Below are 10,008 nucleotides of genomic sequence, written 5' to 3' on the forward strand. Positions count from 1 at the left end.
ACCACCCCCATTTTTTCTACTTTCTTTTCAGAGTGATACTGATACAACATCTAAGAAGTCAAGAAAATTATAGATGAATGTGTTTTTTTTAAAGATAGAAATTCTTTAACTCGCAATCTCTAAATGAACGTAGAAAGATTATGTCATTTGAATTATAATTCATTAATTTATAGGTGAATATTTGTTACGTATTAACTAAAAAATAAATTATATATATTATTTTTGTAATTAAATTACCTATTAATTTATTTATTTAGATAAAAAATTAAAATTAATTTTTCTATTAATCAAAATATCATAAATGTTTTGGATACCTGCATTCACCGCTGCTGGTAAGTTCCCATCCCCCGTAGGACTAGTGTCCCTATATACTATATATACAATATAGAGTTGATCCACTACTTTTTTTTTGACAACATCTACAGCTACTTTTGTTACAGTAGTTTCCATATATACTTATGATACAGTGGATTAAAATTTCTTTTACATAATCTTTTATATTTTAAAAGATAATTTATTTTTTATTTATTATTAATTATTTTTATATGAAAAATAAAATAAATATAAAAAAGAGGTATATATATTATTTTTAAATTATAAAACAATATAATTTTATACTAAAGATTTTCATGATTGTTATATATGTTCTAAGTTTTTTAATTTTGTCTTCTATGTTTCGGTGTTTTCAGTTATTAATAATGAGTTGTTTTTCAATTTGTTTTTAAATTATAATTTTTTTTTTGCTATGTATCTAGATGTTGTTGACACCATCACTTAATTTTCGTTAACTTATAATGTATATAATTTTTTACCTATGAAAATTTTAAAAACAACTTGACATGTTTAAAATCATGAGTACTCAATTGTACTCTATTATATTTTTTTCTTAGACTTTTTTTTTACTTTTTTGTTGTGCTTCATTAATTAATTAGGAAAGATATATCAATTTTAAATTTATTAATTTTACGGAGGTAAATCTTGTATATATCAATAACTATTTATTAACAAATAAGATCTATTTTATGCCAACTCATATGTATGGATGTTGCATTATACCAAAAAAGTGAAAAACTTTCTTTTTAATCCCTTTCAATTATTTTATATAAATATTTTAATCTCATAAAATCATAGCTATTCAATAATTTAATTTTTTTTAAGTGACTAAACAATCTTAGAAAGGATCCCATATATACTATACATCAAGTTTGAACTAAGGCTAATAAACTTTAACAAACACTATAATTTTCGAAAAAGCCAATGTGATCTCTTTTAGGCTTAAAAGTGATTAATATCATAGCATAATTTAATTTTTGCTCTCTCTTTAATAATTTATTTTCAATGGTCTATTTATTTTTTTTTTAAAATAAATGTTATTTTATTAATATAAAATAAAAGTGTTTCCATAAGGAAATACAAAAGGATTGGGTATTCCCATATATCACCAACTGTGACTGAGTTTAGAAAAGAGTAAAGTAAGAGTAAAGAAAATTAGCAGCATTTATCAGGTATGGCTCACGAGTTCACGCACTAAATTGCTTGCTTCTTTCATTATCTCTAGTGACAGGCTTATTACGTTCTCAAAAATACACCAATTCCTCGCTTTCCATGTGCTATAACACAGCGCCGCTATGAGGAGGGTCTTTTGTCTACCGTCGAATTGAGCCGCTGTCCAGGATAAGACTCGTTGCCACCAATTGAAAAAGGTCTCTTCTTCTCTCATCTATAGGTCAGGGGTTATTAACATTGGAACAAAGCATTAACATCGAGCATTGGAACAAAGCATGAGAATGGTCTATTTATTTAGATCTTGAGGAAAAATAAATAAAATTTGTACGATTTATTAACATTTAAGATAGATTGAATTCCAATTCAAAAAAATTTATTGGTACCAATTAAAAATAAATTTTAGGATTATATAATTTGTATAAAAATATTAAAATATAACTAAAAATATTTGTTTAAAGATATTAAAATATAACTAACATCATTAGTAATAAAAATTTAAGACTTCACAAGTTAAAAACAAGAGTTTGTATCATTCTTTTATTTTTTTTTTTGTATAATAACTTAAAATATAACTATAAATAATTAGTCTTTTGTTTATTAAACTATATAATTTAATATATTAAGAAGCACTTATCAAAAATATTTATTATTGCATAATTTTACAATTCCAGTATTAATTATTCGGATAAAAAGTTATATATAATTTTAATTAATTTATAATATTTTTATTATGATTTTGTAAATTTTTTCAGTTATATAATTTTAAAAAAGCACTCAATATTTTTTAGACAAATAATATGCATCATCAATACTATTTAACTAATTTTTTAGTTAAATCATTGAATTCAATTTTCATGGTGCAACTAATATTTATATGTTTCTTTACAAACATCGAATATATTTTTGTCTACTGTATATTAACTTAAGATAAGTATATAATGTTAAAGATTTAATAAATGTATCCTGTGATGTAAGTAAAAAGAAAAAAAATAACAAAATGATATTTATAATGTTTGAGGCTAATTTGTATCATCTTAATTTTTTTTATAAACAACCAAGTTATATTAATTTGTTTTTTCTTAGTTAAACATAGTGAATTTTGATATTTTAAAATTGCCACATAAATTAAAAATGCATGATTGATTAATTAATTATTGTGCTAACTGAGCAATGGGATTTTTATAAAATATAAATATAAAAATAAATTGTAAAGGTAGTAATTTGACATTATATGATTGATGATATAATTCAAGTCACATTAACGCTATAGGAGTATTTGGAGTAAACTTTTCATTTATTTCTTTTATTTTTCTTTTAGTTTTAATTTATTTTATTGCTTTTCCTTTCTTTTCAAGTATTTTAATTTCTTTTAAACTTCAATTTTATTTGCTTTTGTTATTTAAAGTTCTGGTTTGTTTTTCAACTTCCCATTTGTTTTACTTTCGTATCATTACGTTATTTTATTTTTAATTCCTTTTTCTTCTAAGTATTTTATTTCCAAGTTTTACCTCCTTTCCATTTTAAACTTTATTTTCTTGTACGTTATTTATTACGATTATGGTTTTATTTGCTAAAATTTGTCACAAGTATTTTAATACAGTTTGATTTTGACACTCTGTCGAAATTAACAAAAATCAAGTGAAATAATCCTATAAAATGTATACATATTGTTAAGCTAATTAAAGTTTGACTTAAGGATTATCACAAATATTCAAAGAGAGTGGATCCCCTCACTTTTTTTTTTTCAATTATTTGATAAAATATAATCTCTCACTATTTAATATCTTTTCTCACATGCTTTTTCTTAATCTCACTTAAAGAGTGTAAAATAAAAAATCACACTTAAACAAATAATTGAAAAAAAATTGAAAAAATCCATTTTCAAATTCAAGAGTATTGATTAATCCAAAATAATTTTAAAATTTTATTTTTGTTATTTGTTTGTGGTCAATTATAAATTTATTTTCTAATATTTTTGTATTCTATTTTTACAAAGTTAAGTTATTTTATTAATTTTAGATTTCTTAAATTTCTTTGTGTTGATTAAACATTTGTTAGTATTTTGATAAATTTGATTTCTATGCCACCATTAGCAAATTTCAAATATCCATTATATAACGCAATAATTCTCATGACTTATGTACAATGCAAGCAGAGGAGGCGCTTGACAATTTCATGTTACTATAAAAATTTGTATAACCAATTGCTTGTTCCAACCAATCAACATGTTGAACCAGGTATATTCAGTTTCCATTCCTCAAATGCCAAACACAAGAATAGAACACTATTTGATTGACAACTCTAAATGATTAGAATGACACAACGGATTGAGGATGCGGTGATGACTGAAACTGAGACACTGCTGTGTCATTTTCTTCATTCTCATTAAAAGCAATTGGTTTTACACAAAAATCCTTCCTGCAATTCCAAATAACATTATAATCAACTATTTTCAACTACATAAGAATTTTTGTCAATGATTTAAGCAAGGTATAAATTAATTTTTGTCATAATAACTTCGATGTTAGCATAACTGAATAAGCAGGGTAGAAACTCAGGTGCAACCAACTTGACGTGAAGTTGACAACTGAGAGCCGTTAGATAAAAATTTAGTCAAATCATTCAAATTATTTAACGGCTCACAGCTATTAACTTCACGTGAAGTTGACAGCACTTGAGTTTTCACCAATAAGCATACCTTTGAGATATGGAACTCTCCTCGGACAACGCTTTCTCCAACCTTTCTTCAAATGGCGTTGCATGCCAGTTCACTTTCTGATCCTGAAAAGTGAAAAATCAGCAAAATCAGGAGCAATATCAAGCTTTAAAACTCAAATAGGAAAAGAAAAAAATGTTGATAATATAAGTCATACTTCCTTGTACTTATTGGTTGAGTTTGGTATCCCATTACCATCCCACCACTTAGGAGGAGGGAAATGAGATTCCTCGTCTTCGGTCCAATGCGCAGCAACCATTCCAATGATAGGCCTATCAGATGGAGCTTTGCGAATATGACTATTCGCCATTTCCATTCTCTTGTTTCTCTCCTCTAGAATTACGGACGCCGGCTTCAGCCATGAAGACAAGCTTTCTTCCACCTTTGATTCATTTTCATTCAAGACTTTCTTTGATTTTTCATTCTCTGCCTGCTTGGGATACCGAAATTGCGACTGAGCTGTCTCAAAGACAGTTCCTGGTGTTTGCATTTCATCAGGTAGCTTCAAAGGGATGGGATAAGGTGATAATTTATATTCACCCTCCTTATTTGGGGGTTCTGTTTTCATCATATGCCATACACCACAATCAAATGTATCATAGGTTGATGATTCAATTTCACATTCAAAATGTACACACTTGTTTCACATTCAAGAAGTTGTTTTCTTAGTCATACCTGAAGCATGAAGGTTCCCTGTCTTGCTTCCTTCACTAGAATCAAGAGAGTCACGTCTAGTATTTTGTGTATTGGAGATACAGCTGCAAAAGAAAGGAAATTAACTTTCGAGAAAAATCTTGGTGTGTTTTTTCAATAGAGCATTCTAAAATTTTGAAGAATTTAAAGTGATATGTAACTAAATTGCCATAATTCAATTACATGTAATTTTGGCAACACCTCTGTTGAAGACCTTCAACCTTTTAAATTAAAAAAAAAAAGTGTGATTAAATTAAAAATGCTACCAGATAATATAAAAGTATGACCTTAATTTAAACTATACTTTTTAAGTGTTGTCATAGCCAGCCATAAGATTCACCATTTTAAAATATCTTGTTTATATGCACAACAAGAAAAGATGAAATCCTATATATATATATTTCCAAATTTGATGGCAAATTATTTCCTTTTTACTATCCATCAAGTTTTAAAAGAAGAAAACAAGGAAGGAAATGGGAGAAATTCCCTATCTTATGGGGGTATTCTAAATTCTTTGTTGTGAACTAAACAAAATACCCCATAAAAGTGCTTCTGATTTGTAAAATTGATTTTATTAATATCAGAACAAATAATTTCTAATTAAAGGATTTAAAATACTCTTAAAAAATGCATTCTCTCTTTTTAAATTCTTTATCCGAATACACTCTTAATTTTGGAAATCAAATGTATAATTTTGACATTCAGAGAAAATCCTTTACTACATAGTAAATGTAAAGTAAGCTCCTGCTGTTCTCAAGATTAAAAAACGGAATATCGATCTCCTATGAAATAGACAAAAATGTGGTTATTCCACATTCACTATAAGACGTGAGCATAAAAAAATTCAAAATATAAATAGATGAACAACCTGCTTGGTGTTTGCTCTAAAGAATCTGTTCTTTTCCCCCAATCTTCAGAACATTTCTTGGGAGTTGGGGGGTTGAATGGTTGATTATCTAGCCGAACTTTATCGGCTGACGTGTTGGGACGCCAAGAATGAAACCTTGAAGGCTCAGAATCTTTGCCACAGGAAGGTGATACTTTCAGCTTCTCAGATGCTTTGAGAAACATGGCCTGTCGAAAAAGGGTTCATGTAATTATACGAAAAAAATTTTATCTACAAGCACCAATCTTAAGAGAGAGAGCCAAAAATTAAATAGTGTTCTAAGTGTTTTTCAAAATTTCTACAAATAGTAATGAGAACATAAACTTCAATCATTATACTACCAAGGTTTCTATGCCCAAGACTGCATACACTTGACTATCTACAAATGTGATAAGTATCCAATGAACCAGCTTACATGCTATCTACAAATTTGTTATCTAGTAGAACAAGGCTTACGCGCTATTGTAGAGAAATTTATCCTCTAAAAAAAGTAGAAAAACATTAACAGAAGAATATCTACAATTGAGAAAGGTTTGGGGTTGGATTTCTAACAATATTGCAGTTCTTTCCATCCATTATATCTTGAAAATACTAAACACTTCATAGAAATTGCAGTTGCTAGAATTAGAAATGACAAAAGGCTCAAATGTGATAGAGGTCGTTATCTTGAAAGACCATTTTCATATATGCCACTATTGCAAGTCCTACATCTATCAAGGATACTTCTCTAGAATGTTTATAAATGAGGAACATCCCTCACTTCTTGAGCTAGCTTTTGGAGTGAGCGAGGCCTAATCAGTTATGATACCACCATTTTTGGTGATCTCAAACTATACAGGTTACCCTGCTAAACTACAAGTCAACAACTGTAGATTCCGAGGTTGTGACATTTCAAAATACACAATCCAATATAAAATCCTCTTAGAATATAAAATATGAAACAACAGGAAAATAGGGTACAGTTGAACATAAAATGAGAGTATTCCAAGAGTTCTGGGATCTAAGTTCCTCCCTATAAACAGAGACACAATCAATTTTTGTTTTTAAATTTATTCTTTTTTATTAAAAATAAAAAGAAGAAGCAGCAAGCTTGAAGTCCTAATTGTGGCTATTGTCGATTGTTTTCAAATATGAGACTAACTGCTACTAGTTGTTTCCCACATTTAGTTTTTCACTAATCATTTCATCTATGAAACATGCTCTCCATTGTCCAGAAACTAGAACTAACTCTAATTGCAAGCTTAGTAGAAAGAAAAAGCATACACCAGCTAACAGCTTCAGCGACTTATCTTGAAGCATTTCCTATAGTATGAAAAATAAACTACATGCCAATATATATTCCTTATTCCATAATCCATACTGCTAAACATGTAAGAACTGTCATAATGCACACCTCATCCTTATGTCCCTTGTCATGAATCTGAGCTCCTGTGCCAAAACTCTTCCCCTCATTGCAAGCAGATTCTTCTCTTACTTTTCAAAAAATTAAGAGCAGAGTACACATTGAAATAAGAGGCCATATGCTCATAATGGTAAACATCAATTCAACAAAATAGAAAAAATAAAAGCCATAAAAGTATCATTAAAAAACAGAAACAAAAGAATTAATTACCTTCAGAGAGAAACAAAGTAGACAGCCGATTTCGAGAGACCACAGCATCCTGGTTTACACACAACAAAATTAGAACCTTGATCAAAAGCAAAATTAAAAGAGTTAATGCTTACTTTGGTCTGGTGTTAATGAGTCCAAATAGTTCCTATGAATAAAAAACATTAGTCAACTTGATCCCTTGATCTTTTTGACTCATTTAACCTGCTACATGGACTAAAAGGGGGACTCGTGCATAAACCTAGAGACCAAGCTAAAGTATTAACCCAGCATTAAAATTCATTGAAAATCAAACAGCTTTACCAGAAACTCTGACAAATTAATCATTCAAAATTCAGCTTATGTATGTCAACAATTTTCAACCATTTGCAAATCCTCCAACAACAATAAGATATTTCCAAAAAATTCCAATACATTCGTAACAATTAACAATATAGAAGACAAAAATAAGTGTTTTTTAATAAAAAAAAAAAAAGGTTAGGACTGGTTACGTTGGTTTTGGACTGACGAGAAAGCGCTGCGGTGGTGGCGGCGGTGGCAGTAGTGGGAAGGTGACGATTGTCACGGCCTCTAAAGCAAGAAAAGAAGCTACCCATGGTGGCGCGGTAGAAGGATCGGAACACGAACCTCAGAATCAGACCTAACCAGCGCATATCATGCAGAAGAACCAGTAATTATAACGTTCCTTTTCTCTATTTTTCTCTAATTATTTCTTTTAAAAAAAATAGAGTGTAAATTGATAAGGAAGGAAGCAAGAGAGTGTGAGAGAGAGAGAAGGGAAGAGTGAGGAGTGGATTTTGAAATTTGAACTAACAGTGAAGTATGATGAGGAAGGAGGGAGAGGGAAGGAATGGAATTCATATTTCAGGCACACGCTTGGGGTATCTTTTTCCTACGCGCGGATCATTGCTACGGTGGGACGCGCTCATATATCGCGACACGTAGCAGTTTTTGGAGAGTAGGTGACTAGGTGGGTTCAAATTAGCGAAGGCGCGTTGCTAACATTGAATCGATGATTGTGACCGAGACCGAGATCCCTGTCTTAACGCGAATGTTTTTAACTCGAAAATAGGCATTTACTCATGTGCTTATAAAATTAGATAAAACTAGTATTTTTATTTTTTTTTCCACTAAACTACTATTTCTACTTGCTGACAAATTTATTTATGAAATAATTGTTGGGTATATGAAGATCGTAAGATGACAAAATCTTATATTTATGTAGTGGTTTCAAGACACAATTAGATCGCTTTTTTTAAAGAGATATTTGTCCCCACACTTAGTTGCTATAGGGTTAATGATAATACTCTCCCAGTATACAATGAAACCTAAGAATTTCTTAATTAGCAATAGTAAGAAATTCTCAACTCTCTTGAACAAGGAAAATCTCTTAATGGTTGAGTAATTTGTACACTTAGTACGTCATATCTGAAATAGTGAACAAGGACTTATTTATACATATTGCACATAGCAATTATGATTGGTTACGTATACAAATGGTTGTGTCTTTTCTATTGCCAATAGATACAATGTTTTGAATATACACAACTCTTAAAGAGTTGTGTCTCTTTAGCCAATAGACACAATGTTTTGAACATACACAATCCTTAAAAGGTTGTGTCCCTTCAACCAAATGGTACTAAACGGTTAGTAACCGTTTATTAATAATATTAATATTAATATCAATAATATTAATAATATTAATTAATCAAATTTGTAAATACCCTTCAATCCCCTACTATTTACAAAATTTAAATATCATACAAGTATATGCATAAAGAATGTGTCACTAAGATTAAACATTCTTTTAGTGTAAATTTTAAAGTTCTAACGAAGTAATAGGTGTCTAATCGATTAAACCTATACTCCATATGCTAGTACCAAAAATCACACACATTACTTATACCCTCCAAGTTCAAGAGTTTACAATTTTAAGCACTTATATGGCCTTGTGCTCATCCTGGTTTCATGAATATTTACGAGAATAAAACCTCTAAAATTCTCGATTAGAGCGGCACCACTCTTATATTCATATAGGTGGAATCTTTTGATAGATAATATTATCATTCCATTAAGAGTTTAAACTCACCCTCCTAATTTATTATAAATAGCACTAAATTCTATATCTTAGTGCTCCAATTGCTAAATAACTTGTTATTACCCATTAAACCTTGAAACTAGTGGTCTACTAGAATAAGGTTGGGTTCCCATCATTTAGCAATAATAGGTTTTAATCCCATTTTAGCAGTAGTTTCTTTGATTTTATCCCTTGACAAACCTTTAGTCAAAGGGTCTGCTAAATTTCCTTGAGATCTTATATAAGTAATGGTAATTACACCATCATCTATTAGTTGCCTCACAAACTCATGTCTCAAACTTATATGTCTAGACTTTCCATTATAAACCTTGTTATATGCTCGAGACATGGTTGATTCACTATCACAGAAGATTGAAATGGCTGTCGTTTGCTGTGACCACAGCTTTATATCATATAACAAATTTCTTAACCATTCCGCTTCTTTACTTGCGGCTGATAAAGCTACAAACTCAGCCTCCATAGTAGAATGTGTAATACATGTTTGTTTCTTTGAGGCCCAA

General features: G+C 29.6%; 1 protein-coding gene across 2 annotated transcripts; it reads right to left on the minus strand.

The window, feature by feature from the left end:
• Positions 1-3,595: 3,595 nt before the first annotated feature.
• Positions 3,596-8,247, minus strand: LOC107609830 (protein JASON). 2 transcript variants are annotated; one of them, XM_016311870.3, is made up of 8 exons: positions 7,902-8,247; positions 7,414-7,462; positions 7,195-7,274; positions 5,784-5,989; positions 4,898-4,980; positions 4,380-4,780; positions 4,205-4,287; positions 3,596-3,924 (listed from the first exon to the last, which is right to left on the minus strand). In XM_016311870.3, the coding sequence occupies exons 1-8, from the start codon at positions 8,061-8,063 to the stop codon at positions 3,816-3,818; spliced, it is 1,173 nt and encodes a 390-aa protein (XP_016167356.1). In that variant the 5' UTR covers positions 8,064-8,247; the 3' UTR covers positions 3,596-3,815. The 2 variants fall into 2 exon arrangements, with proteins under 2 accessions (XP_016167356.1, XP_088349687.1); XM_088493561.1 differs by having other exon boundaries at positions 4,380-4,699; positions 7,902-8,237.
• Between the last annotated feature and the right edge of the window lie 1,761 nt (positions 8,248-10,008).

This window comes from Arachis ipaensis, chromosome B7 (genome assembly GCF_059453495.1).
Source record: "Arachis ipaensis isolate K30076 ecotype BB chromosome B7, ASM5945349v1, whole genome shotgun sequence".
Taxonomy (NCBI): domain Eukaryota; kingdom Viridiplantae; phylum Streptophyta; class Magnoliopsida; order Fabales; family Fabaceae; genus Arachis; species Arachis ipaensis.

Bases quoted from the DNA above. Each gene is read 5' to 3' on its own strand.
- LOC107609830 (XM_016311870.3), bottom strand. From the start codon at position 8,063: ATGCGCTGGTTAGGTCTGATTCTGAGGTTCGTGTTCCGATCCTTCTAC. The intron at 4,288-4,379 runs GTATGACTTATA...TTCACTTTTCAG, and splicing joins CAACCAATAAGTACAAGGAA to GATCAGAAAGTGAACTGGCA. The intron at 3,925-4,204 runs GTATGCTTATTG...TTGGAATTGCAG, and splicing joins GAGAGTTCCATATCTCAAAG to GAAGGATTTTTGTGTAAAAC.